Source organism: Neodiprion lecontei, chromosome 6, assembly GCF_021901455.1.
Source record: "Neodiprion lecontei isolate iyNeoLeco1 chromosome 6, iyNeoLeco1.1, whole genome shotgun sequence".
Lineage (NCBI taxonomy): Eukaryota > Metazoa > Arthropoda > Insecta > Hymenoptera > Diprionidae > Neodiprion > Neodiprion lecontei.
Genome location: NC_060265.1, coordinates 22,474,556 through 22,501,605, shown reverse-complemented (window position 1 = coordinate 22,501,605; position 27,050 = coordinate 22,474,556). Strand labels below are relative to the sequence as shown.

Genomic DNA, 27,050 nt, shown 5'->3' with positions numbered 1-27,050 from the left:
AATTAATGCGGATCCAACGAGCCGTGTAGCGAAATCATTTCTCTCCTCGGATGTGAAACTGCTGCAGTTTGAACGTGGAGCGCAATTAACGTTTCGCTTCAACGTGCGTTGCATTTTGAATGGAAAAAAACCTTCGGTACAGCTGCGCCCACCTGTGCAAGAGCTATCCGCGTGACGTATTAAACGAATGTGTACTTTTAGCGCCTTTGTAAAATAACGATGTGGCGATGACGGCGTCGAGAAGCGTCAGGAGCGTCGAACGAGTCTCAGCCAACGAGCGTCGAGCTTCAATTACTTGGGTAAATACAAGAATCGCCCGAAGTGCTGTTGGTTATGGCTCAAACGACGGTGCTACTTCGTAACGATGTTTCGCGTGGATCTTTTACTAATTTTCTCCACTCTTTCCCTGGTCAGGGGCTTGTCAGTTTTATTGTATCCCCAAGGCACAGTGTTTCAGGTTTGTATTTCTCAGACATCTCTTTCGTCGCTTCGGTATCTTCCTCGCCAGCCATTTTTACTTTGCCAACTCGACTACCCATCTCCTCTGATTTCCTGCTGCGAGAAATCCCAAGAAACGAATAAAATCTCGAGGGTGGCGTGCCTCAAATCGCTTGTCGACTTTTTCCACTAACGTAGTTCGGGATAGCCCAATTCATGACTGAAAATGAAACACCCTGTAAGTACGAATATCAGGACGAAGCGTCGCTCCTTTGAATTTTTCAAAACCCCTGCACTACAATTCATTTTTCAGATCACGTTCGGGCTCTCGACTCCTGTAGAACTGAACTTGCGGAACAGAGCTATGGTCTACTCGGTTGGCTTTCAACTTCAGTTCACATTGCCATATAATTTGACGCAATTTGAGCCAACCATAGTTCCCGCAAGATCCACCAGAGATTTGACGTTGGAGGACACTTACGCGAGCATCGAGAACTTGCTTGACGAGTAAGAGATTGAGGGTTACCAAACATTCGTCTAGCGAGCGGGTAAACTTTACGTTCAGAAAAAAAACCATCAAATTCAATTCCAACACCGCAGTCGGTAATGTTCTGTACCTTATACACGCCCGAAATACTCAGCATGTGGCCCACGAAATAATGCACCGAAACAATCTAAACTTTGTGCAGTTTCTACGTATGCGCGTACGAATATACAGGCTCCACCAACACCGCGTAAAGTTATTCGAGAACTGGATAGTTTCAGCCGCGTATGAACGTAAATAATTTAACGGTTAAAATTTGGTAAACTTATAAGCCAAGTTCGAATCGGTTCTCAGTTTTGTACAAGCATGCGAGTCTCCATGATTTGCGATGAAATTTCATCGAGTTTGTACGTAATGTATAATAATACGCGTATACCCGAGTAGCTTCAAAGCGGCGAAGTGAAAGGGAGACTCAATTACCGCACGGCGAAGGAATGAAAATTGATTAATTTACAGGAATGGCTGGAACGATGGACGAGAATGTCTCCTGAGAAGTATCTGCGAACTGGCCGAGAGTCCGCTCGAAAGAGACGGGCAGGACTTCGTCGAAGAAGTCGTCCACTTGCTTCTAACGTAAGTTAATTAGTTTTGTCGAGACCAGCTGTTCGGCAAAGGCTAATGAACGAAACGATCCTCAATGAACGCGATGGAAACGTGGGTAAAAGTCGCTATAGATCTCCACCCCCTTCGGCGCTAATGCATTGCCGTTCTAACGTCCGGGGTAATTGTTCGAAGTGCTAGTGTCGCGCCTGAAAAATCAAATTTTTACGATCGTCGTAACGGCGGCAAGTTTCTATCGGGGAATTCCAAGCTAAAATCGAAATCCTTCGACTCCCAGTCCCTTTTCCGCCGCTGTAATAACGTCAGCCAGCAGTAAAAACTTGACGATTCCAGACCGTCGGAGGATCTGCCGGAGGCCTTTGATTTCAATCACCGTAGCGTTCACGAGATGTACCACGAGGCGGAGAGGATAGGCAAGGAAGGCGGGGACTGCATCTCGGCTTATCCTGATTGCATCAAATCGCCGTTGGATTCCTTTACGGAAGTTTTACGAGCAAATCTGCAGTAAGAATCTAGTTACATAGGATTGAAATTATTTACGACGTAGAGACACGAGGAAGTCTCAATGCGTTGGTTTAATTGCACCTGTAATTTCATACAATCTTCAAAATGTCACGAGTTTATTTCGACGTACATTATACGCAAACTGTAATCGACGTTAAACGACGCGTCAAATAAAGTATAAGTTTCTATAGATAATCGAAAAGAAAGATTTTCTTTTTTTTCATCAATTTATTACCGCGTATCCCATGCACGAGGCAACCGGCGCCGTATCTTATAATGCCGGGGAATAAAGACGGGGAAATAAATTGGCCAACAAGTTTCCCTTGGCTTACGGGAGATGGGCGCGAGGGGAGATTATATCAAAGAAGAGATCCGGCATCTACATTCGCGGAGGTCACCAAAGGTCACGATATCTTTAAATCGGCGGGGGCCTTTTTTTAACCGGAAATTCGAGCCAAGCAAGGGTGGCGGATATACTTTATTCGGCAGCGAATGAATGCAATACCCGAATCAGAGTGATAAGCAGCGTGATACGTTTTGCCTGAAAGCATTTGACGCGAGTTGTCACGTTTCATAAAGTTAAAACAGGTCTTATGATAATTGATTACCGGTACGCTTGTTTCGATTTCACATCGTGTTCCGTTCCTTCGAGCAGTGACGTCATACGTTGTAATTTCAAGTGTAAGCAATTTTGAACAAATACCCTTCCCGGCTTGTCTTGACTCTGGTGGACGTTCACAAAACTCGTTCGAAGCAAGCAACGTTTCCGACAACGGATAACTGGCAGCGAAGTAGTCACTTCGTATTATTTCCTCCAAGCTCCTACGGTGTTTTCTTAAATCCTCTCTGAACTTTACCGAAGAAAGTGCGCCGAAGTTTTTGGCGAAGCTCGTGTGCAACTCAAGGATACGATAATGATGAAAATCAGTGATGCGCTACTGGCTTTAACCATACTTTCAGTCGCGGCTCTGGCGGATCGTGACGACAGCGATAGAAGAGACAAGAGACAAATCTACTCACCGATTTTGGTCGAGCCTTATGGAGGAACGTTTAAGGTAATGAAATAAAAAATTGCATCATTAAACGTGATGTGTGAGGATAAGAAAAATCACTAGTATGCACTAAATCCGTTGCACGACTTAACGTCAAAGAAATTAACGAGCCGAGTGCTATTTGCATGTCATCACCAACGACACGTGGGTGTAAAGTCTTCGCGTGATCAATAAATTAGCGCCTCACGGTTGTTGGGTAAATAATTGATACGTGAACTCGATGCCGCGTGATGGTTCGTCATTGAAAGTTAATGAGCGGATTTGCCCTTTATACTCAGCAAGCTGGTTACAACGTGAAATTAAATTTCAATAGCTGCGGAGGTGTAGATTTTGAAATTTTAATGAGTTTTATGTTCGAAGTTAAAAGACCTCGTACATGTGGCTTTGGGTAAGAGAAATGTTTGTTATCAGTTCCGATTCTTGGAAAAAGTATTCCGAAGAAAAGTTGTCCACAGGGGTGAATGACATAGGAAAAAAGTTGTGCATTCGAGAAACCGAAGAAAACCATTTCATCGCGACTTCCACAATATTTTCTCCATGAAAACTATATCCATCGACAGATTCGAATCGAGGGTGGTCTTGGAGGAAAACCTACACGGGGGTGAATAACTTGTAAAAAAAAACTGTAAACTTTTACGGCGAAGTAATATTGCTGCGGGCTAACAAAAAGCATACGATATCTATTCAAAAAGTTGAAGCACACAGAAAGAGAAATTCTACGCGGGTTTGATGGCACTGGTTTCGAATATCATACCCACCGAGCTGGGCAACGGTAAGCTCGGGAAAAGCTCGCCGGTAATTTTTCCTCCTTCTTCTATCCCTCCGCACCGTCGCTTTATCGCCAAGTATTTTTGCCCCGTGAAATATGATTCGACAAAATGATTTTACGCGCGTTACTCATCTGAAAAAAATAAGCCACTCACGGTGTTTTACTGACTCCCCGTTCCGATGCGATGCAAGCTTCCGGGGCGCCCCAAGGTTTTATCGTCGCTTTCACCCCGCGTCGCATCGCGTGCATTTCCTCACAGCGAGAGAACGAGCGAGGCGTTAAAGGTACGAAAAAAGCTCCCTTTAGCAGAATAACCGAATTTTCCGCATTACTTCCAGCTCATCATTGGTGTAGGTATACCCATCGCCATACCCGGTCGTACTCTGGTCTACGGTCAAAACATGCAGTTCCAGTACCCTCTTCCGACCAACGCCACCTTCTTCACGAATTTGTTCTCGCCATCGAGCACAACTCGCCGTCGCCGTCGCAGCTCTTCGCATTACGAGAGGGAAATCGCCTACAGTATGTTGGAACAACAGTTTGACAGGTTCCTATCCGGCAATAATCTCAACTCTGCACGAAGCTTTGCCGACACTCGAATCGCTCATTTTATATCACTTTGCGTATCTTCGTTTTGCTGTACGAATATCACGCCAATATTCACTTACTCAGAGCTGTTTTTCAACTCGTATTACCGAAGTCCCTGCGTTGCAGGAGCGGTGCCAACGGCAAGGAGTGCATAATGCGGGGCATTTGCGAGGCTGCAGAGACTCCGCTTCACGAAGAAGGTCTGGTTGGAGAGCTTCTTCATCTGCTATTGACGTACGTAGACAGCATTGTTAATAGTACCCTGACCCTGGCACAAATATTGTGGAAGTGGGGAGAGGCTGGTTTTGTTACAATTACTTCACCATTTCAGGCCCGATTACGGCGGTAATACTTCCGTTGACGAAGATTACGTTAATGCGAAGAAGGCCGGAATACGAGGAGAGGATTGCGCGGCATTGTTTCCGGGCTGTCCGTACGGTCACGGGATACTGGACCACGTGTCAATTACAAAATATGTCAACTAGGTTAATAATAATAAGATCGGCACGAATAAATCTCGGCTTTGATTGTCGAGCGTAATTGATAACATCCAAGGACCCCCGTAAGGCTCGACTACCACCGTCCACCTCTGTCTAGCCATCTTCCGGTCATTCTCTCCGAGCGTCCACAAGTGTGTCGAGACAACACAGTTGAAAAGTTTTGCCGAATTTCTAGGTCGTCGAGGAGAATGAGAGGAAAAGTTTCGCGGTGACCGTAACGACCTATGGTATACTCTTTAACGGGGAGAGAAAACTCCTTGAAAACATGTGCGGCCAACTTTGATGACCTTACGATGGTTACGCGAAAACTTGGTCCTAACGCAGAGAGCCAAGTACCTACCGGCCATGAGTACCATATCAAGATGGTCTCGTATTGACACTAGACGTGGTCTACCAAGTACCACGCTAAATCAAACGAATTAGCTCTTGCTAACAATAATTTGGGGAAACACTGAGCATGCGATCTCGCTGAGTCGTCTCACGTGAGAGTTTGTTCACTGATTGGGAGGTGTGAAGGTATGTTATTCGAGGGCTTGCAAGTCATTCTCAGTTGAATACTCGATCAGAAATCACTGATACAAAGCTTCGAATCGTTTTCACTTTCACCACCCGTCTGATCGACCATAGGATAAAGATGAATCGGTGGTAACCAGCTGCGCGTTACCTTTCAATCTTGACGAATTTCACGTTTGTCAGAGGGTGTTTTGCACTTACAGCGAAGGTAAGTGCATCCGCAAATACTATTACATGCATTTGGTTACTTTCGTCGGACTTGACACGCGCAGGGCTTAATGGTCAGAGCTTGAGGCGCTAATGGATGGAGATGACGCGACGGATTCCTCCGCGTTGTTTGGTCTTTCATTCGTATTATGCATAGAACGTTGCAGGGTCACCAAACTGCGGGAGGTAAGACGACGCAGTGTCCGCGGAGTGTCGCATCGAGAAGAAGAGTCGAAACGCGAGACGGGACGGAATAAACTGCAATCATTCCGGGCCGGTGTGTCGGATAGATTTGTGCAAAATTGCTCCGCTTAGTGGGGACTCCAATTAAATTAACCATCCAGTGTGTATCTCGCGGAATCAACGTTTATTGCTCCCAGGCGGTAATTGGTGCACCGGAGGCCGCGGTATAAACCCAAGACAAATCAGGCTCTCCGGAAACTGTCTCAGAAAGTCAAAACTAATTTAACTAATTCTCCTTCTGCGTCCACGTGCTGGAGGGTTCACGTACACGTGCACACACGCGTCATGGTATACTTTGGATAGCGGAGAAGTAGGCGAGTCAGTCGGTGAGTAATGAAGCTCGTAGTCTGGACGGTTCTGCTTCTGTCGATCCTCGCGGTTGTTACGGCAACCGGCAGGTCAAGAGCCAAACGAGTGGTGGGGATCCGAAAAGGCTCGACATTCTTCGTGAGTATTAACTTGTCTAATCGAGCAGCCTAATTCGAGGAACGGTTAAAGCGTGCCGAAAATATCGATTGATCGACGGAAAACGGTACACACTTTGCATGTTTGTTTTTTTTCTCTCTCTCTTTCGCTAACGTCATAGCTCAGGATGAACTTTAAGGATGTAATACTGAAGTCTACGACGATCTTCGCACATGTGGCTGGATTTAAAGTAACGTGGCCAGTTCCGGCCGGCGATGAAAACCCGAAGAGAAGATCGATCAGAGCGCTGCACGACGATTTAGAATTTCTGTTCAACAGGTAATTCGATCAGTTGTTGAAAAAATCGGGCAGGAAGCGAGACCGGGTTTTACTTTTTCCACACGTCGGTGGGACATCCTCGTCACCGCGAAACAAGGGGATCGTTTGGGCGGATTTTTTTCCTCTTCACAGATTCGTTCTCTCTTTTATTACCCCGACGGACGAATGATATTTGAATATCCGGGAACGAGAGGATTTCCCCGAATCATGGAAAAAGTTTTCACCGGTCGCGCTGTTCTTCTTTTCAATATTTTTAGTGCCACGGGGGCTCGCGGCTGGCTGGTGAGTCGGACTAAAGAGAGAATTGTTTGTTTGTTTTCCCCATTGTTCTTCGCTCCGCTGTTAGTATATAATATCCAAGCAACGCGCTCTGCCTGCACGGGAGAAAAGTCGGGCCAGCCATGGAATAACAAAACTCTCTACGATTGAAAAGAAAAGCTTCAGGGCTGGGCTGCGCTGTTCGTGATCGAGAATTCTGATCGTTAATAATATAGTGAAAACTTTACCAAAATCAATCGGTCGTCGTGAAACACACTTGAAACTCCTGTTCACGTTTACTCTTGCGTTCCGTTAGCTTCGAATATCACGTGAAACACTTGTAATACAAATTAAAGGATTACATGTATTTAGATTTCAATGAGACTTGATCGTGATCAAAATAACAATAAATATATGAAACGAGTTGATATGGCGGCGGTAGATCCATGTGATTGTTTCTTAACGTAAAGTTCTCATTGACAGATTGTTACACGAGTATAGATTGAAATTTGTTGAGAATAACTCACGGTGTGAGGGCGTGGACATCTGACATGTATTTCACATTGAACGAAAGGCAAAGTCGGGGGGGAGGGTAGAAAAAAGGCAGGATGAGGGTAAAAAATTTGTAGGATGCGGAAATGGTGGGGAAAAAATGCAGCTAGGTACTTGAATCGTCGGATACAAAAAATACGCGTAGAAAACTGAAGGACTTGGCGAAAGTTATTCTTTCAATTTCTTTCAATTCTTTTTAGACACGGTTTTGACGGTAAATCCTGTCTCTTGAATAACATTTGCCAAGCAACGGATTACGTCAGTCAGAAGAGCGGAGTCATGGCGAAGATCGTCAGACTCTTTCTGAGGTTAGTCAGCGTTATCGCAAAACAAGCCCGACCTGCGAAGCATGATACTCTGAAATTATTCCAGGTATACGAGTGAGGGCAATTATACATCGACACGAGATGCGCTGAGCTGCGACGACTACAGAAGTATTTGTCCATTGGATTTCAGTGGGATTGATGCGTACTTGGAATGAACAGAAAGATATCCACGCGAATCGTTTCATTATATGTATTATTTTCACAAATTCTGTAAGAAAAGTTGTTTTTTTATCACACGGCCGTTTTTCGTACGGTAACTCTCATCTAATATGTTTCAAACCTGGAGTGGCAATTAAATGTAAATATTCACGTGCATATGTAGAAATAAAGCGATTCTAAACTAGAGAGAAATGAGTTTACTACGGAAAATTGAGCATTCATTGGCGTCACGAGATTTTTGAAAATATTGCTGTTCGACATTTGGAGTAAAAATTAGTGATATTTTTGATCGGTTATCAGAGGGGCGAAGGGGCGAGGAATTTTAGTGTATTCGACGTTGGCGGCAAGGCTGTTACTTGGATCGCAATTATACGTACATTAACGAGTCTTACTTGAAAACGGGATAAAATGAAGAGTCGAATCATTAATTCATCTCATCTTCAATAAACGTCGTGTTGAACAAGGACCATCCGTCAGTTCACACGTCGGTTGAATCCCTCGGTTTTGATAAATTGCTGCTTAGTTTCGCACCATATAAAACAACTATTAGTGCGGTGGTGGCGTCGGGGAGCTGACCGCGTTGTTGAATCAACGAATTACCAACTAAACGTAAAAATGTAGGCGAGTGGAACAACCGTTGGATCCTATCGTTTTGCCCAGTAGCATGAGGCCTAGGCACCAAACGTCGACGAATATCAATACTATTCACACGCGTCGAATACCGTGTTCGCGTATTACGACGGCATTCGGGATCATTCGAGAGACGTGAAAAACCCGAAGGTAACGACTACGTTTCACAAGAGTATACAGTCATTGATTTAGAAGAAATTAATATCAAACAAGTAAGAATAACAGCCGCGAGTACCCGACACATTGACAACTGCAAAAACAGACGTTCGTTCGTTCCAGATGGGCAGACAGCTACTGAACAACTTACTCTTCGCCGTGACTTGCCTGAACTTCGTGTTCGCAAACTCGACGGAATTCAGTCAAAACCTCGAAGTTCCGGACACTGGGAGAATCCTTTCTAGGCGAAAGAGATACCTGATATTTCCACAGGGCAGCAACATTCAGGTGAAAAAAATCACGCTCATGAACACGTCGAGTCCGGTCGTACCTCCTTAACTCATAACTCCTTTCGCAGCTGGTCTACTGTCTGACTATCGAGGCCTATGGAAGGCCCGACGACTTGGTCCTGGGTCTGACAGCTGCCATGGCCTGGGAGCTGCCATCCTCGGTGGACGAGAAGGTGGTGGATCTGCTGCACCGAAGGAGCCGCAGTGTCGTCTACCCGAAGATAGAAGCATTGCTGCAATCGTGAGTACAGTATGAACATCGTCGAATTACTCGCCGGATTCTTGTTGCTGCACCTAAGACGAACCTGCTCGAGTACCGAAATTGAAGGTATCAGGCCGTTGGTCCGACGGCGGTGCAGGAATGTTAGCGTGAAAAATGTAGTCCGCTTCAAAGCTCCTGGGACTAGCAGAAGTTATTATTCATACAGCTGCGCGGTGCCTTGCTCAGCTCCGATGACAAATGCAGGTCACATTTTGATGCTAGTCTCGGGACGTTGCGGAAGCCCGAAAGTTAATAATAGTGGTTACAGCCGGGCACCGTTTTGTCTTATCTCCGTATTTCGCCGCCAAAGCTGGGAAATTGTTTCTAAGTGAATTAAACCCGTCTCACTGGGTTAGCTATCCGGTGGAAATTTTCGTCCGGTACTCAGTTTGAGTGACCAAAAATTATTAAATTCGCGTTCGTCCTGCGGTACGTACAGAGGTAATATTGTAGTTACAGGTGCGTTCCGCAAGTCTAGTGTGTACGTTTCTTCACTCGCGGGGTGATTAATTAACCTTTCCATCGTCTCGGGAGCCCGGAACTCACCTTACTTCTCGTTAATTCTTGACTCTGATAAAAGCTCCGTTTACAGGACCGGTCTAGACGGCCGTGCCTGCGTTCTAAAGGCACTCTGCGAGGCCGGAAAGAGGAAGAAATCAAACGTCGGCCAGGGGACCTTCGTACAAGAAGTACTGCACGCCGCTTTCAGGTGAGTACCGTACCGCCTCCGGGATTTTCAAGTCTTTAAATCGAAGCACGTATCAGGAAAAGAACCTCAAAATCATCAATCTTACAAGTATCTTCACTGCGGTGAAAAATGGGTAGGAATGTATAAATCCGCCGAATGACTACAAACTCTCTCAAGATACGGATCGTCTTTCTTCTTCTTCTTCAGATACCCTTTCCCCGTTTTTTTCCACCCAACCCTTCGCCCTTTTTCAAACTTCCCTTATCCTAAGACGTGGCACATAACCACACGGCTATACGGACTTTGTTTACCCCTCCTGTAGCGACCGGATATAAGGTTATACCTTTATGCTACACGAGGATAGTATTATTATTCATTGTTATTTGTTGAGCTGACTTGTTGTTTTTATTGCCGTTCCATTTCGGGATAAAACATGTCCTGCAAATATTTGTCCGAACGCGAGGTTAGCCGAAAATCTTTTCGCTTACAATTAGACGCTTCGATAATCCTTTGACCTGCTTTCGAAACTGATTTAAATCGACTAGATAAGACATTGGGAAGTTTTGAAGAATCAGTCGTACGATCCACCCCCATTTCTGTCAACAGCTTGCCGAAAGACGGATCGAAATTTGACTCGGTGGAACACCAGATTTATGACTACGCTCACTCGACTCAAGGAGATTGCGAGACGCTGTATCCAACGTGCGAACATTCCATATACAACGTTGAATTTTGAACCCCAAATTTAATCGGTGACGGCCTGCTGACAGGCGAATTACGCAGTTCGTGCGATGGATCTATATTATAATGAAGAACTTGCCGCAAACTTTATCGAACTAATCACGATGCAGATAATCAGACTGATTTCAATTCGTTAATATTGCCGGCAACTTGTTCATTAGCTACGTCCTGCGCAATACGATTGTGTATAACATGCGCAATGTTCGTTCAAGATGAGAAATTCCACGAGTCAGACAAATCTATAGATATATGTATATATATATATATATGTATACGTATCGACCCTAGTCGGATCGAGATATCCCGAGGCTTTTAGAAATATTAAATGAATTTTATTTCAGCTCGTAAATCGTGAATTCACGTATAACTAATGTATAAGAAGTGGAAGTAATAAAATAATTTTATTAGACAGTTTCCTGAATTTCATTATCCATTATTCAATAGTCTCCTCCAACAGTAATTGGACCGTATCTTCCTTCCTGTTTCGTATTTTGATGTGGCGGTGAAGGCAGTCGACTGATAAAATAGTAATCACCTTTCGCGATGACTACCCAGTTTATTGGTCAAATTACCGTTGCCTTCTTACGTATAAGCTTTCGGTTGTCAGGCGATGCTGAAGCTTGCGGAAAAAATTTGGCACTGCGGTTGGTCGTGGTTGAAATTTGTTGAACCAATAGGCAGAAGTTCAATTAAAATTATTGAATAAAAAGAATTGACAAACCGGCCATTGTCCAATCCAATTGTTGTATCAAGAAGCATCAAACCACAGAATTAATTCAAACACAACGCGTTGTTTTCGGAGTAGCTTTCCCGAGTGGTTATATGTATATTCAGCGTGAGGAAACGTTTGGTTTCATTTCAATTGTTCGATGCGGGGTGGGTGTGAGTTTTTAAGTCAACAAATCTCGCCGATTTATCAAATTACTTCATTGTTGATGGTTCCGCGTTCGAATTCAGGGTTTCACCGAGTGAAATTCCCCCGTGCTGTAGCGCTGTTTTCCGATTCACCTCAAACACGAGCCTAATTTTCACGAGAATCGATTCGCCAGTTTGGTTTATTGTGAGAGTTGATTAACAGGGTAACGCCAACATGGCCGAGGTTGCGGTACCGTTGTAACTGTCTCACTTACCGCGTCCAGCCGTCTGTCTATCCTCTAGTAACCTCGCTCTCTCGGGCAAACGAAGCTGCCCAAAACAAGTGCGGTGTTGTGCTGATTCGAGGGTGTCGCGAGATCGTTAAATAAGAATAAACATATTGATAAAAGAAAGAAAAATGTCGCGCGTTAAATGTCCCGGCTCTTCACTAATACTGCTCGTCGTATTCGCCGAACTTTCCGTCGCGGCTTACACCAGCGTATCCTTCGTCAACGGTACCGATCAACCGCGTCCAAAACGAGAGGTGGACAAACTCGGCGAACCGTTTCGATACCTCATTTTTCCAGAAGGCAGCAACGTTCAGGTACGTCGATTGCCGAATTCACCGCGAGCTTCCGTGAGCCAATTTTCTATAATCCGCCGTTTTTGTCTCACAGCTAATCTACTGCATGACTATCGGTACCTACGCAAAGCCTCAAGGAATATTCACCATGGGCGTGACTGCCGGTCTGGCTTGGCAATTGCCTCACAGGAACTCTGGGGTCCATCGAAAGCCAGCCGAGGTCTATCACCGCAGGAGTCGACGAGAACTCTATCCCAAGATAGAGATGCTGCTCAAGGCGTGAGTGCGATAACATTACTATTCAATTCGCGATTTCGAATGATAAACAGAAGTCGAAAGCCCCGCCATACTTTTCCTTGACCGTAAGTTTCATCCCCCATCAGTTCCCTCGCACGTCCCTTCTCATGGCAGACACGCGGATCGAAAACAAATGCTCGGAAACCTTGGAAGTCAAGGCACACTTACGAGACGAGCGAATACCCGCTTCCGATGGGCACTTCAAGTCTCTCTCTCTCGAGTTCTCTTCCGCCGAGAATATTGGCCGAGAAAAAAAGAGCTCGGTGGTGGCTGGCCGTAGTTTTGTATTTATAATATCGGTCGAACCGCACCGCGCCGTAAGACGGGTGGCTCCAAACACAGCCGGTGCTCTTGCGACACCTCGGCAAGTGTTCTTGAAGCGTAGGGAGCGCCCCTTTTTGTAGTTCCAGCGAGCTTTTTAAAGCTCTGAAAATCTGTCTCTTTACAGCCAAGGAAAGGACGGCAGAGCCTGCGTACTTAAGGCGCTCTGCACAGCTGGCCGACGAAATGCGACTGACGTTGGAAAAGGGAGCTTCATGAGGGAGATGATGCACTCGATATTCACGTAAGTCGCTCTGCTCTTTTGCTCCCTGTCTTTTCGACCCTCCGCGCCGTTTTCTTTGACCGTGTTCTCCCAGATCGCGACCCAAAGTCCACTTATTCCTCTAGATTACCGGGAGGATCGTTCCACGAGGATCCCATGACTCGGTACGAAAGAGCCCACTTACAATCAGACGAGGACTGCGACCAGCTGTATCCCACTTGTCTCGAGAACATATGAGAAGAGATTTTCTACCTGCCCGGCTCCTCCTCACATGCCGCAACGCCCCGACGGATCGCCCCTCGAATTTACCGACAAATTGAACGTGTTTTCTTACAAGAAAAACTTGCCTCGAAGCTCGAGGATCGAGTACTTCGCGACAAATGTAGCAATGCCAACGACGGATTCCCACTGTGCTCAATTAACGCTGTTTCAGGAGAAAGAAATAAAACATGTGAAAAATTTCTGGTCATTGGTGATCCGAAGTGGGCCTTGGAAATAAAGTTCTTTCGGAGCATAATGGCGTCACTCTGTCTAGCTGCACCTATCATCTTCGTATTTGTGAAATTGATCGAATTCACCTGGATCACTTAACTCTTGCGAAACTATGCTAGCTGTTGCGCGTGACGTCAAGTGTGACTAGATCCTGTCTCCCGGTACTGATGTTCTTATTCGAGCAAAGTCCGCCACGTGTGAGGCGGGCAGGGCTGTATTAATCATAATTAACCATAATTAGCTACCCTTGCAGCCGAGCCGTGCGTCTCCCGAGGGTTGAGGACTAGTGTGGCAGGTACCTTAGAGCTGGGACACGGTACGTCGACGTGGTGAGAAATCTTCTTAATTTGCAACGGAGCTCTGTTGTAAATCGGTGTGTTGTTAGTACGCCAGGCTGAGAAAATTAACGTCCTCGTGGCGGCTGGTTTTCGGGAGCTATACGTTATTTTCATAGCGCGAAACGACGCGCTCTGTTTAATTTTTCACTGCCAAGGTGGGCTTTTTATCCGGTGCCTACGCGGACGCTACAAGCCACTCGATCTGAAACAAGTGCTGGTTCGGGTAATGCCGAGGGCTTGCCGACTCGCGGAGGGAAGGGAAGGGTTTAATGAGGTGCAATAAGGGAAGGAAAGAGAGGAAATTAGTGGCTGTTACACCGCGAATTAATTCTAATGAATTGCGCGACTTATGCAGGAGCCGCGTGAAACGGGTTGAAAAAATTTATGCGCACATTTTTGGTATTATCAAAATTCAAACGATCCGATCGCGCCAGGCGCTGCAGGTGAAAATTCAGGAAATTAGTACAGTCAAGACCGGGCTAATCGCGGTAGGTTTATGTCGTTCTTTTGTCTCACCGTGAAAGCTCCCGGTAGCGCTGCAAGCTCGGTGAGTTTCTGAGAGACGTAATCTTGGAAATCAAATTTAAACGTAATTTCGAAGAAGGTTTTCAAGAACGACGGCGAAGTCGTGAGGAATTCCGCTCGACAATTTTGGATTTAGACTGAAAATAAGATTCGGTGCGATGCGATATTTTTTTATCGCACGAGGCGAGTTCCGTAATTTTTTTGTTTCCTCACTCACCCTCTTGACTCGGGGAGGCTAAATCGCCGGATAATCGATTTCCTCGAAAATAACGAGCATCGTCCTAATACGGCGAAGCCCGCAACCCTACGAGACGAGGTAAGAAACGGTGGGAAAGTCCGAACGACACGTTAACTGGGTCTACAAACATCACGATCGGTAAATAGTCCGGGTATAAGGAGGAAGGAGATTGGCGGGGTATTTTCGAGGGAAGCAAAGTCGCCGGTTTGCGTTCCAGGCGGGTGTGTGAGGAGGAGACGTTGCGTCGAGGTTGACAAGCTCTCTCTTCTCTCGCGATGAAGGCTTTCCTCTTTTTCTTATTGATTCACGCATCGATCGCTTGGGTGTTGTGTCGCCGAGAAGGAAGCGACGGAAACACGCAGGCGACAAACATGACGAGCCCTGATCGCGACCTTCGGGAGTACGAAAAGGGGGATAAGGTTCTTCTGTCCAGGAAGAGAAGATTCCTTGCTTTTCCGGAGGGTAGTGCTTTCGTGGTGAGTTAAGACTGATTCCGAGCCTCGTGACATCCGGCAGTCTTGTGTGCTCGGGGTTGAGTTTGAACGCCACCGAATCGATCGAGTCATTCAGGCTTCCTGCGGCAACGGACAATGATGAATAATCAGAAAAGGAAATCAGAGCTTTCCCAGATTGTCGCGACCTGAGTGACGTGATTTGATCGATCTTAATTGCCTGAATTTAACGTGGGGGAAATTGTTTACAAGAGAAATTCTGTCAACTACGGTTCAATTATTCAGAGACCGTTTGTCGTTTTGTTGAAATATCAACGACAGTTTTAATGCCCCTCTTACATGTTTTTATTTCCACTGAAACCGATCTGTTTCCAGTCAACCTTGTCCATCGTTAAAGCGCTCCAGTTCACGCAGAGCCCACCGACTAACGTGATCATCGAGTTCGACGTAATTTGGCCGATTCCGAGCAACAACAAACGTTTTTCGGGAGCTGAGCATCGGATTTCCGCCAAGAAGAGGTTCTACAGGCCTTCTTCGCAGTGGCGAGTGCATCGTCGCCAGAAAAGGGATTTGTACTCCACCTACGAAGCAGCTCTCGACAGGTGAGCGTTAATGCAATCGGAGTTTAAAGACCAACCCAACGTATCTGTTTCTGGAACTATATCAAGTCGGTAGCTTACCTTGTATTCTTCCCTTATCCTATCGCACCGATGTCTTCTAGATTAACGAACGAACCCGTCTTGTTTCATAATCCGAAAAATTTGAATAATTGAACAGCCGGTCACTCAGGCAAGAGTCTGACTTTATCAGAGAGTTTCCGCAACGCAATGGGAAACGAATCACCTTAGCTTTTTTCAGTAACGCTAACGATAAGTCTCGCTATTTTATTGCTGTACTCGAGGTACTTGTAATACAGCAATCATAATGTTTGATGGACCGTTTAAAATTCATTTATGTACCCGAATGCGTTTGCCGTGAAAACCGCAGTGGCCCGATTTGCTATTCAAATGCCGATGCAGCGTCGACCATTCATCGAGATAATTTTGCCGCGATCAATGCCGCGTGTCTAATGGTACAAGGACGTATGCACCATCGTACGATCAATTACCACACGTAAAGGTAAAAAGGCGGATTTTTTTCCTCCTTTATATTTACAAGAAAAAGATGAGGGAACGTTCGAAATCGTTGAAATTGTGGAATGGATCAATCATCGATGAAAGGTCTTAGGCACTGTCGGTTTCACGACGAACTTAATGAAGAATAATCATGTTCATTAATGGAGTACGTCGATTATAATTTTTTTAGAAAATAAAGAATTTGAAACAGACGAATCTGTACGTTTCAAAAGTTTTCAAGGCGTTTGGAAGAAAAAAACAAAATTGATGCATACGACCTTATACCATTAGACACGCGATATAATAAGGATTGTAATTTTTTATTTCGTGTCAGGCAGTTTTGATTTCGATCTAAAACGCGGGCGCGGAAAACTGTTGGAAAGAATGTGAGGATGGGGGGACAGTGTTTCGATGTTGGCGACATGTACTATTGGCTACAACGTGAGTGACGTTTAATTATTCGGTACGTTAGTGAAAACGTTGAAAAATTCCTATCCCGTTGCAGCCAAGGTTTGCCAGGCAAGGAGTGTATACTGAGGACGATTTGCGAGGCACAAAGCGTTCTTTCACCTCCAGGGGTTTCATTTTTGGAGGATATGCTCAGAATATTTTTGAGGTGAGTCGAAAGCGTTTTTGTTTTTTCGTTCTGTCAGATTTTTTATTTGTCTTGTTTCTTGCGCCTTTACTGGCATGGCGATGGAATAATATTCGCCTTGTGCGTTTTGTTACAGCAATGTTGCGAGGTCGGAAAACGAGATGGACGAATACGATTTGGCGTATAAATCGAAGAAGGATTGCGACCTGAGATATCAATGTCCGTTCTCTATACTGGAACTCCTATTATCGTTTGATCAAAATTTGCACACTTAGCCTGATTTTTTAAATACAAACTTACTGTTTTTCACATCATTTATGCAACAATAAATAAAGAAAATGAATCGAGAACTTCAAACAGTCTTTCCATTTTTATCATCACACAACTCCTTAAATGGCCTCTACTATGGATATGAGAAATTCCGTCACCGTAGTAACGACACTTTTGCTACTGAATCAGAATATACGATTCTCCATAAATTCAAGGTAACGAGACATTTTACGTAGATCAAGTTTGTTTGGTTATACGATGTGTAAAATCTGTTTGCAAAATCACACTTTCCGATTTAACAGCAGGTTACCTACAAGAAACCTGCTCTCGTTAAATCCGCAACGATCCAAGCTCAACGACTTTAGGTACGGTGGAAAATTGACGACTAAAATTTTTCCCATTGTCGCGAATGACGAGTACCTAAATCATGCCACATGTCACATTGCGCACGGAATTCGTCGATGCGCAACCCTGTGTTACGTGTCCAGAAATAAACGACGTTGATCTTGACCGTTAACTTTACGTCAGACAGTAACAGTATCGTTAATTAACGTCTCGCAAGTTCTCTAAAAAATGTCCCGTTAACTTCTTATGAAAACAGGACCACTCGGTTACCAACGCCACGCTAATACGGGGGTCAGTTTCTGGTTATATCTTAACTCCAGCGTACGGGTCACAGACGAGCAAAGTGTTGCACCAGCGGCGTCTCGCAGTGTCCGCAGGTTCGGTGAGTAACCCTTCGACACGAACTTGAATCGTTAAAACTGAGCGTATAATTCCGCTTCATATGCACGGGATTTCCTGCCTCGCGTCTTGGAAACATCCGTATTTTTTATTTTTTTTTCTTAATTGTACCTCACTTCTCGAGATCAAAGTGTTCTCTGTTCGCGAAACGTTGCCGAGTGGGAAGAATGTATTTCTTCGAGTTTCCGTTTAGTTGAGAAACGATAGACGCCTCGGCGTAACGGTGGAAATTCCACGTTCGAAAACTCCGACTCGATCATGGCAATAAAATCTCCCGTTCGTCAGACGCGACGCGCGTTGACTTTGATTCAAGGGAAAAGGCTGATCGACGGAGTCAAAATGGCAGGGAGGAATGTGGGGCAATTTTGAACAGAGCGAGAAGTCGCGGCCAGGGGTTGGCGGTTTGGGTCTGCTAAGCTCGAAGTGGTAAATTCGCGATTGATAGGCGTCGAGAATCTGCAATTTGTTCACTGCAGGTTCTACCTTGTTCGACGTGCGAATCCCGCATACAACGCACGAGCTTAAATTTCGCGGGCACAGAACGCTTTTATTAGCCTTGTAGGTACGAGAGATTTCCAACTCCCTATTTTTCTCGAAGGGTGAAACTGTGTTCTCGGTACGTTACATCCTACATCGCTTCAGCGCTGGAGACTAATGCCGAGAGTTGCAAAGATTTCCAAGTATCGATTCCGCCCGCGTTTCTCCCCTACGGAGTTCGCGAAACGGCGAACAAACCCCCGCGCCCCTTTGTCTTTGTATATTTAGAAGAACTCCCAAGATAACTCGGTCCATAAAACACGATTCGACCGAGAATTATACGACCTCATCCGTCCGCTGGCAACTATATCGGGATCCTTTTTACAGGCAAACATGACCGGAAATGGAATGATGTTTCTTCTCCTCGGCCTCCTCGGCGTCATTTTTATCTCATCGGCGGACGGCGGTTCCGGAGAAAAGCTCCTCTCCAGGAGAAAGCGCTACGTGGTTTTTCCGGAGGGTTCAAGTTTTTCCGTGAGTAAAACCGTTCGGAAATAAGCGTCGACGCGAATTGAACAAGCGCTAATCGTCAACGGTTGAAACTCAGATCGCTCTCTGCATGACCGTGCACACCATCACCTCCGACAATATTTTCACCGAAGGCCTCAATTGGGGTGTCTCCTACGATCTGCCGAACGAAAGCAAGCCCGCCCTCGAGCCCTTTCTCAACTTCAGAAAGGACAAGTTAGTCCCCGGGAAGTTCGCCTACAAGGATCCGAAGGACGGATACACGAACGACCTGAAGTACGCGAGCTGGAACGATGACAGGAAGTACTACGTATCGAGTCCGAAGAGGTACTTCAAATCGGACAAGTATTACGTGCACAGAAGACACAGGAGGGATCTCTACAACAAGTTGGAGGTGATAATGAACGCGTGAGTACAGAAAACCTCAGCTAATTCACTAATTATCGATAGAACACAGAAATCTGACGTTAATAAATAATAACGTGTAAAAATAACCATACCCTCTCTAATTACTTTTTAATTTATACACTAGCCGGGTAACTTTATTTTTTTTTAAATTCGTTTCCTCAACGCTTCGGCCACCGTAAGCGATGGTAAACATGACGGTAAAAGTTTGACAGGTGAAATATGCGGCATCCAGCGTCTCAAAAGCTTTCGAAAATAACTCGCCACTATGGAATTTATCACTCTTTTGCTGTGACCGGAGTCTTTGATTCGTTGAATCAATTCGACGGTTCATTGTGAACTTGACGTGACATCCATTCCTGGATTGATCTACAAATCAATTTTAAAATGCGACAGCAACGTTATGTTTTATCTTTCATCGTCATTGTCGTTATTATTGGTTTAATTTGTCGAGAATTTTTCGTCCAACGTGCGGAATCCCATCGTTTTATCGATTAGTCGATAGATTGGCGGGAATCATAACCTCATCGAAAACAATTCCGCTGGGATTGATTGATTTTTGATAGATACCTGTAATGAAAAAGTCGAAGAACCAGTTCTAAGGCGGAGACGGTGAACCTATGATGGAGAAAAGATCTCAACACGTATACCTGCATCTGAGTAATTGGAAGGTGCTTTATATTCCGAGAAGGTGGGATGACAGTGAACGATAGTTTCCGGGATATGCATATTAATCAGTAACCCGCGGGTAGCTTTTCACTCGTGACGCGAAATTGCCGAAGCCTGGCCCTTTGCTGTTCGATTGAATTTCAGGTACGGCTCTGTCAAAGACGTTTGAATTTGAATTTGAACCGTCGTGCCTCGGCTTCGTCTTTTTAATTGCCTCGTTGCTTCAAGCGGCGCAGCCTCAAGCTGCTAGGCTCTGTCCCGAAATCACCATAATCGCGTTGATGAAGTTATCGCTTATACATAGTCAGGACATCCTTGATAACTTTTTAATCATCATCCGTCCTCTGGGATACGCTGATCGTATTTTCGCCCTGAAATATTATCCAATCTTCGTATAAGGTTACACGCGCGAATATAAGGAAGAAAATCTTATTTTCCCCCGAGCTGAGCTAGGGCTGAATATTTTACACTTCAAATACACTTACCGCGGATAGCGAGCTTTTTGTCCTCCTAATTCAGTCTATTACGAATCGGGTACACGTTCAACGACGGAATAAATGAAGTTTTGAATTATAAACTACATCGTTGTATTGAATTTTTAAATCCGTTAGGAATAATCGAATTTTAATTCCATTACTCGGTTTGTCTAGTCGGTGTAGATATTCCGGTGTAGGTACAGATATATTCGCAGCAGCAGATCCGCGTTCGGTATACATATATTATCGAGAAAGTAATTTGATCATTCTGTAAATATTCATGGGTTCCCGGGTAAGCTGACAGAGGTATACGGAAAGGGGAGAGCGCGGGGCTGACGGGTGGAAGTAAATTTTCACTAAAAAATAAAGGAACCATTGCACGCGGTCGATCCGATCAATCCGGGGCTTCGAGGACTCGCGGCTAGCCGACTGGTGAGAGCGTGGCCCTCGGGAAAAAGCTCGTGCATACCTACCAATCGTGTATAAGGTAATTAATGGCTCGAAAGGGAAATCAAAGATTCGGTGTAGCCGGTGAGACCCGAGGTATGAAAGGCGTTTTCAGGGCGTGGATCGTTTCGTCGTTCGTTTCGTGGAAAAAGTCTGAAGCCTGAAAAGCGGGGCTGTAAGACGACCCTTGAACGTCGACCCTAGAAACGACCTTATTTCGGGGAACAAGGTCCGGACGAAAATAATCAACCCCCGACCCCCGCCTGAGCAAATAAATCTGGCCACAGCCCAGAATAGAGGAAACTATTTCCCCTAGTCGCTGCAAGCTCTGGTGGAAGTGGGAATAAATGGCCTGCCAGCCATGTTCAGAAACAGTCTCTTGCGGCGCCGTGCCCCGGGAAACCCCGACCCCCGACCCTCAACCCCCAAAAGCCACCCCAGCGGCGTCCCGACGCCCTCGACCGCACCGACCGCCCGAACAATCCCAAGGCGCTCTTGCACCACCGCTGGATGCAACGGTGTCTGAATTCTAAACGACGACGCTTACGCGAGTATCCCGACTGGCGGAGCTTCTGGCCGAGTGAGGATTTCAGTCGGAGTTCGAGGATCCGAAGGTATCTGTGCCCGGATCCTTCGAAGGCTCCGATGCAAATGCTTAAGGGGAAATTAGGTTGTGCTCGGAGTTGATTGGAGGCTGCATTCGGTGTTTGGGCCAATCTTGGCACGATTATTGTATGCAATAGTTCTGCTTGCTTCGTATTATTCGAGTAAGCCGAGGGATCACGAATACTACGAGGGTGAATCCTCTGGAGGATCACCGTCTCTTCGGTGTAAGTATCGATGCGTATACCACGGGGGAGTTTGAGCTGCTGAGCCGGAGCCCTTTGAATTTCAGAGATAGTGAAGGATCGGTTCGATATATACGCGTGGTAAACATCCGCGCGATGCTGTTAAGCCATTGAGAGCCAGAGGTGAGTGTGCGTTGGGTGAATTTTTTCACGGAAAGACTTTCACCTCCGCGTTTTGGCAATCCGTAGGAGGCTTTGCTCGAGACCAGAAATTCATTGAACCGTTTATTCGTCGTGCTACAATCTGGGAAAAACTTGATCTTTCCAAAAATTTTTACACGTAAAAATGTCTACATGTTGAAGAGAACTGATTTTCTTCAAGGGGTTGGTATTTTTCTTTGACGAAGTAAGCGGATGCGGGTTCTTTCTCGAGTCGGCAGGATCTCACTAGATCCCAAAAGAACACTTTCGAAATGCGTGGTCAAGCGAAAAGACATTCGTTCGATTTTGTTCAACAGTTCCTTAAGTAAAAGCTCGGCTCTCTCGACTAGATGTATTCGACGAATTCAACTTACCTCGCGAATACTGCAAGTTGACGAGTCTGACCCAAGCAGCCCTGCAGTATGTTCTCTCTGTTGGCTCGACTATACAAACAGTCGTCAGTCCGAAGTCTTTGCGATCGTTAAAATCCCATTTAACACACTTTGAAATCGTATTTGCGTGGGTAGCAAATTCCTCATCGCGATAATTATTTTCCACCAATCGTAGCCGGCAAATAGGTCTGTAGTGACTCGAAATTATACCGCAAGGGAGGCTTTGTCAGTTTAAATTTGGAAACATCGTTAAGTTCCAAGTGTACTCGAAAACTCCTGCGAAGACGGTTTTTTTTTCTCCTACAATTTTACGCGACACTCGACGTAAAATCGACCGGCTCATCACGGTCTGATCGCGAAGTAAACAAGCTTGATAAATTCCTGATTGCGCCCGAAGACGTAAAAATATCGCAACTTTTCCTCCGACGAGATCTTGGACTGTTACGTTTCAAATTTATCGTCCAACAGACTGGAATCAGCGAACCGATCGCGATACACTTCCAGGAAATATCTCTGATTGTTTGATACGTGTGTCGCGATTTCGGGGCCGTTCACAGCCGGCAGTGATCCCCTTCCGAAGTTCTCACATCTCCTGCGACACCCGAGAGAAGTCGAGTGATTAGAATTAATGGTACACACGCTCTGGGAAATTGCTGATTCTAAACTCAAATTTCAACCGCAAAGGTCGGCTCGTTTAAAGTTTATGGGAAATCATGCGGACCGTGATTATGCGTCCATATGTAACCGCGTCGTTCAAGAAACTGCTCGAATTAGTACTTCCGAGATTCTACCGTTTATAATTCCCTAAGCTCGACATGTCGCGTCTTACTATCACGACCTTGTTTACTCACTCGGCAAACCGGTTATTACGGTATCAACTCTGTGGTGAATCAAATTCTCCAAGGCTTTAGCTGAAGCCAAAGCATCTATCAGAGTATTACAATAGATAAAAAAAAAAAAGTGGAACACTGCGCTCACTGTCAGATCTCTCTCTGTTATTTTTCACTGCTCGTTATTTCACTAAACGGATACGAATCGACAAAAATTATTATCGCCTAATATTGGTTCAACCCAGTTTTTTCACAGCTAAATAACATTGAGCTCGTCTGATTACAGAATGGGATTCGATGGAAGAACTTGCGTGCTAAGAGCGCTGTGCGAGGCGTCGCAGCGATTGATGCCCAAAGGGAACACCTTGATCGAGGAAATGATGAGAATCACTTTTTCGTAAGTTGGATGTTCTACTTTGGTTGATAGATGAAAATCAGCAATGAAAATCATTTGTATATTAAGAGATATTCGAGATGACTCAATGTTCGTGAGCGAATATCTCTTAATTGGTTAGAGTTAGGAAAATTCTATCTCAGTAGTTTTTTATGGAGCGTGAAATTTCCTACAAGAATCAGTATTTACGTAGTTTATGGTCGAGCCGTTTAGAAGTGAAAAGAAACAATAAATTTTTCGATTTTTTTAAAGTGTTAATAAAATGGAAAATAGAAAAAATAAAATAGGTACCTATCTCTAAATATCAGTATTAAGACCTCGCACTTGGTTGAGATAGTCTGTTTGAGATGCTCCACCGTAATTTTGATACGCGTTTGATAAAAAAAAAGAAACCGTTCCTTTGAACACCCGAACACACAGAGATAGACGCACTGCTAGTTTGCGAAAGTTAATTAACTCGGTCCCAAGTTAATTTTAAATCGAAGGGCGCATAAGGCTGCACCATAAAAAGTAAATTGAAAACTAGCCAGCTTGACTCTCCGAATCACCTTACACCTGAAAATGCTCCAAATCCCGGTCGACTCGGCTTTATACGCCGCCGGTTTCCATGTGCCGTTTTCGATTGCTAGGATCTATCCGGCGGGCAGACTGATGGACGGATGAAACTGAGATATTGCTGGATATTAGAAGTTCGGAGCACCGAGGATCACGCCGGAAAGGCAATTGCCGATATTTCAGCGCGATTCATCCCCGATTTGTCCGCGCGACGTACAGTGTCGAACAATTCGTCAGAGAGTCGTCCAATCGACTTTTTCTTCTTCATTTTTCCCGTTTTTTTACCCTCGCGCAGACTTTTGTGTTACGCTCATCAGAAGCGTCGAGAACCGCGCCGATCCGGATCGATTATTCGCCGATTCGTCGGTCGAGAATTCACTCGACTGACGGAAAATTGTCCTCCCATTAATCAAACTTCCTTTTCCAGATTGCCACTGAAGAGGGTCTTCTCGTTTGAACCCCCGGAGCATCACACCTACGACGCGGCGCATCGCGCCGGTCACCAGGGTCGTGATTGTACGAGGATGTTTCCCGCCTGCAGCTTCTCTTTGATTGATATGGCCCTCGGAAATTACAACAGCCCCGAGGCCAGTTACGACCAGATTTCTAGCGACACCGGAAATCTCGGAGATCTCGCGAATTCCAGAACGGAACCGCCGGGCGGAAGGTACATCATGAAGTGAGATCGAGTGAAGCCAAGATTGCATCGACTTTGCGATATAATGACACTATAAATTTTCTATTTCATATAAATAATTGTACATACATATATAATGTAAATGACGCGAGGACTTTTTAAGACATGTGCTCCTAATTAACGCTGTTGCAATTAGCGATGAGTCGGAGTTATGGATTTCATCTATGTAATGAAAGAATATGGCAGCCTGCGGTGTAACTTACCGTATAACAATCGTCTGAATATAGTCCATCTGGCCACTTTGGGTAATTGAAAAAATTAGAATTGGTATGATATAACTAACAGTGTAGAAAGGTATGACAGAAATTTTTTTTTTTTTTTTCATATCTTGCAATCAGTAATTACTTCAATCGAATTAATCGTAATGTATGATAATGCCGTTAACTAATCAGCGCGTAACGAATTACCGCAAGATATGATAATCATCAGGGTTGGAGTTCCTGGATTTGTCCCTTGAGTTGAATTTTATTATCAAATTAACAATTTCCACTGGAATAACATCAGGCCTGGGAAAATATTTTAATCCCACTGTGCAGACTTTGCGTCAGGGTGTGTAAGCGTGGAATTAATTGGCATCCATATTCCGTATAAACGTGCTGCAGCTTTACGTGTATACATAATACATATGTATATACGTGTATGATTTCGGTGTTGGCAAACTAGTTGAATATAATTAATCACACGCGGTACTGCAGCGGGAGAATGGGGGAGTGGACAGGGTGGCGGAACGATATAATACATAACACATAAATGCAGAGCAATTCTAATTTCAAATATTGCTTTAGTTTGGAACTTTGCCTCTCGCGATGTTCCTCTGTATTATTATGTACCTAACGAGAACTGCAAGCAGCGGTTCATCGGACCGTAAGCCGCGCTATTTTCGATCTCTAAAACGTTGCGTTTTCATTTTTCATTTCTTCCCTGTCGCCAATAAACATTCGACGCTGTACGATCCAAGAGACAAAGTTGACGAAGGTCTTTCGATATCGGTAAACGATATTTTCGTTGATTGAAAAACGCTGCACTTAGGTCTTATAATAATTTTCCGAGGAATAGTATAATTGTTGATACATATATATATATATATATATATATATACACATTTATAAATATATATGTATACAATAATATATATACTGATGGTTATTTTTTAAACAAGAATTTTAACCGCACGTTTATTTAATCGTTTTACATACGTGGATAAGTGTGTTAGAATCATGTAGACGCTAGCTTACAAATAAAGTCATAGTTTATCCATATACAATGTTTAGAGTACTGGTTTCGATTAGATTGATACTTTATACATAGCATTCTTTTTATTTCATTTTTCTTTATCGATATTTTACCTCGTTTTATATTCTTATCTTCTTCCCCCATCGTTTCTTTCCCTTTTAATTTCCCCCTCATTTTTCTTTCCTATTCTTTTCTTTTATCGGGAGCGGAATAATGTGAGGAATAGACGGATTTAAGTGCCATTTGCCCGGACGCACTTCGGTCCAAGTATACTAATACAAACATACGTTCACGTACCAACAGATTATACCGTTGCAGCACTGCGCCTGAATTATATGAGTGTCAAAAATACGTTCAGGAATTACTATTAAAAATTTCAAAATTCACGGAAAATGGATTTTTTTTTCTTTTTTTTTTCTTTCTCCAGTAAAGTGCAATTCGCGCTGCCGATACCGCATTACGCGATTCTGCCGCAGTGTGAAACGACGCCTCGTTTAGGTACGTGAAGTAGGAGCGTGACTCTAGACGTCAAAGGGCAGATGGCAATTGCGGCGATCAGACGTAACAGACACAGACATGATGAATTAACAGACAAACAGACAGACTAGCTTGCGAGAAGGTAATTCTCGATGATTCGTTGTTTATTCAAAACAAGTATTCTTATAATATAGATATAGACCAATAGTTATAATGTATTTTAAATTTTTTTTTTTTTTTTTCTCATCTCCTTCTCCTTCTTCTCATGTGTTATGTACATATGTATATATATAATATCTCTGTCATTAAAGCATCGGTAATTACAATTACGTTAATATAACCATAATTTCAATAATGTAACAGTAATGATGATAACCGTCGTAATAATAGTAATAATAATAATCGAAATAATAGTAGTAATAACGATGTTAATAGGAATAATAATAACCACAATAATTATAATTGGAGTGGTAATAACAACAACAACGATTTAGCAATATCGTCGAAATCAATTGGTAAAGCGCCGATGCAGGTGTACAATTTCACAAATCGCATTAGCTGCAGTAATTTCGTGCATAAACAACTCGAAAGTAAATTTAATTATTTATGAATAATCGGCACTGTCTTACAGACAGGATTGAAAACGATATTTTTAACGGTCTCGCCGACAATCGGATGATCATACGACGGTCGATCGAGCACTTTTAC

At 44.3% G+C, this 27,050-nt stretch overlaps 7 protein-coding genes across 8 annotated transcripts; all 7 read left to right on the top strand.

The window, feature by feature from the left end:
* Positions 1–289: 289 nt before the first annotated feature.
* On the top strand, positions 290–2,213 carry LOC107218063. Of its 2 annotated transcripts, none has more exons than XM_015655812.2 (4): positions 290–457; positions 752–945; positions 1,439–1,555; positions 1,877–2,213. In XM_015655812.2, exons 1-4 carry the CDS (start codon positions 365–367, stop codon positions 2,049–2,051), a joined length of 579 nt encoding a protein of 192 aa, XP_015511298.1. In that variant the 5' UTR covers positions 290–364; the 3' UTR covers positions 2,052–2,213. The 2 variants fall into 2 exon arrangements, with proteins under 2 accessions (XP_015511298.1, XP_046598687.1); XM_046742731.1 differs by having other exon boundaries at positions 377–676.
* Positions 2,214–2,817: 604 nt separating this feature from the next.
* On the top strand, positions 2,818–4,956 carry LOC107218058. The gene is made up of 4 exons (XM_015655806.2): positions 2,818–3,102; positions 4,207–4,415; positions 4,583–4,690; positions 4,788–4,956. Exons 1-4 carry the CDS (start codon positions 2,962–2,964, stop codon positions 4,939–4,941), a joined length of 612 nt encoding a protein of 203 aa, XP_015511292.1. The 5' UTR covers positions 2,818–2,961; the 3' UTR covers positions 4,942–4,956.
* A 1,303-nt stretch (positions 4,957–6,259) lies between these two features.
* Positions 6,260–8,085, top strand: LOC124295007. The gene is made up of 4 exons (XM_046742933.1): positions 6,260–6,366; positions 6,506–6,663; positions 7,674–7,781; positions 7,846–8,085. Exons 2-4 carry the CDS (start codon positions 6,512–6,514, stop codon positions 7,952–7,954), a joined length of 369 nt encoding a protein of 122 aa, XP_046598889.1. The 5' UTR covers positions 6,260–6,366; positions 6,506–6,511; the 3' UTR covers positions 7,955–8,085.
* A 550-nt stretch (positions 8,086–8,635) lies between these two features.
* Positions 8,636–11,136, top strand: LOC107218059. Its single transcript, XM_046742759.1, has 5 exons — positions 8,636–8,738; positions 8,868–9,032; positions 9,103–9,275; positions 9,889–10,005; positions 10,591–11,136. Exons 2-5 carry the CDS (start codon positions 8,868–8,870, stop codon positions 10,718–10,720), a joined length of 585 nt encoding a protein of 194 aa, XP_046598715.1. The 5' UTR covers positions 8,636–8,738; the 3' UTR covers positions 10,721–11,136.
* Positions 11,137–11,914: 778 nt separating this feature from the next.
* Positions 11,915–13,491, top strand: LOC107218060. The gene is made up of 4 exons (XM_015655809.2): positions 11,915–12,184; positions 12,258–12,442; positions 12,909–13,025; positions 13,130–13,491. The coding sequence occupies exons 1-4, from the start codon at positions 11,999–12,001 to the stop codon at positions 13,239–13,241; spliced, it is 600 nt and encodes a 199-aa protein (XP_015511295.1). The 5' UTR covers positions 11,915–11,998; the 3' UTR covers positions 13,242–13,491.
* Positions 13,492–14,802: 1,311 nt separating this feature from the next.
* Positions 14,803–17,103, top strand: LOC107218061. Its single transcript, XM_015655810.2, has 4 exons — positions 14,803–15,073; positions 15,425–15,651; positions 16,670–16,780; positions 16,896–17,103. The coding sequence occupies exons 1-4, from the start codon at positions 14,873–14,875 to the stop codon at positions 17,032–17,034; spliced, it is 678 nt and encodes a 225-aa protein (XP_015511296.2). The 5' UTR covers positions 14,803–14,872; the 3' UTR covers positions 17,035–17,103.
* A 572-nt stretch (positions 17,104–17,675) lies between these two features.
* On the top strand, positions 17,676–26,237 carry LOC107218062. The gene is made up of 5 exons (XM_015655811.2): positions 17,676–17,756; positions 18,638–18,784; positions 18,858–19,186; positions 23,273–23,383; positions 24,363–26,237. Exons 2-5 carry the CDS (start codon positions 18,644–18,646, stop codon positions 24,616–24,618), a joined length of 837 nt encoding a protein of 278 aa, XP_015511297.2. The 5' UTR covers positions 17,676–17,756; positions 18,638–18,643; the 3' UTR covers positions 24,619–26,237.
* Positions 26,238–27,050: the final 813 nt, after the last annotated feature.

Excerpts from the sequence above, each read along its gene's own strand:
- LOC107218063 (XM_015655812.2), top strand. The coding sequence starts at position 365 with ATGTTTCGCGTGGATCTTTTACTAATTTTCTCCACTCTTTCCCTGGTC. Across the intron at positions 458-751 it reads CCCAAGGCACAGTGTTTCAG|ATCACGTTCGGGCTCTCGAC; the intron begins GTTTGTATTTCT and ends TTCATTTTTCAG. Across the intron at positions 1,556-1,876 it reads GTCGTCCACTTGCTTCTAAC|ACCGTCGGAGGATCTGCCGG; the intron begins GTAAGTTAATTA and ends TGACGATTCCAG.
- LOC107218058 (XM_015655806.2), top strand. The coding sequence starts at position 2,962 with ATGATGAAAATCAGTGATGCGCTACTGGCTTTAACCATACTTTCAGTC. Across the intron at positions 3,103-4,206 it reads CTTATGGAGGAACGTTTAAG|CTCATCATTGGTGTAGGTAT; the intron begins GTAATGAAATAA and ends CATTACTTCCAG. Across the intron at positions 4,691-4,787 it reads CTTCTTCATCTGCTATTGAC|GCCCGATTACGGCGGTAATA; the intron begins GTACGTAGACAG and ends TCACCATTTCAG.
- LOC107218060 (XM_015655809.2), top strand. The coding sequence starts at position 11,999 with ATGTCGCGCGTTAAATGTCCCGGCTCTTCACTAATACTGCTCGTCGTA. Across the intron at positions 12,185-12,257 it reads CAGAAGGCAGCAACGTTCAG|CTAATCTACTGCATGACTAT; the intron begins GTACGTCGATTG and ends TTTGTCTCACAG. Across the intron at positions 13,026-13,129 it reads ATGATGCACTCGATATTCAC|ATTACCGGGAGGATCGTTCC; the intron begins GTAAGTCGCTCT and ends TTATTCCTCTAG.
- LOC107218059 (XM_046742759.1), top strand. The coding sequence starts at position 8,868 with ATGGGCAGACAGCTACTGAACAACTTACTCTTCGCCGTGACTTGCCTG. Across the intron at positions 9,033-9,102 it reads CACAGGGCAGCAACATTCAG|CTGGTCTACTGTCTGACTAT; the intron begins GTGAAAAAAATC and ends CTCCTTTCGCAG. Across the intron at positions 10,006-10,590 it reads GTACTGCACGCCGCTTTCAG|CTTGCCGAAAGACGGATCGA; the intron begins GTGAGTACCGTA and ends TTCTGTCAACAG.
- LOC124295007 (XM_046742933.1), top strand. The coding sequence starts at position 6,512 with ATGAACTTTAAGGATGTAATACTGAAGTCTACGACGATCTTCGCACAT. Across the intron at positions 6,664-7,673 it reads TTAGAATTTCTGTTCAACAG|ACACGGTTTTGACGGTAAAT; the intron begins GTAATTCGATCA and ends AATTCTTTTTAG. Across the intron at positions 7,782-7,845 it reads ATCGTCAGACTCTTTCTGAG|GTATACGAGTGAGGGCAATT; the intron begins GTTAGTCAGCGT and ends AAATTATTCCAG.
- LOC107218062 (XM_015655811.2), top strand. The coding sequence starts at position 18,644 with ATGACCGGAAATGGAATGATGTTTCTTCTCCTCGGCCTCCTCGGCGTC. Across the intron at positions 18,785-18,857 it reads CGGAGGGTTCAAGTTTTTCC|ATCGCTCTCTGCATGACCGT; the intron begins GTGAGTAAAACC and ends GTTGAAACTCAG. Across the intron at positions 19,187-23,272 it reads TTGGAGGTGATAATGAACGC|AATGGGATTCGATGGAAGAA; the intron begins GTGAGTACAGAA and ends GTCTGATTACAG.
- LOC107218061 (XM_015655810.2), top strand. The coding sequence starts at position 14,873 with ATGAAGGCTTTCCTCTTTTTCTTATTGATTCACGCATCGATCGCTTGG. Across the intron at positions 15,074-15,424 it reads CGGAGGGTAGTGCTTTCGTG|TCAACCTTGTCCATCGTTAA; the intron begins GTGAGTTAAGAC and ends ATCTGTTTCCAG. Across the intron at positions 15,652-16,669 it reads TACGAAGCAGCTCTCGACAG|CCAAGGTTTGCCAGGCAAGG; the intron begins GTGAGCGTTAAT and ends ATCCCGTTGCAG.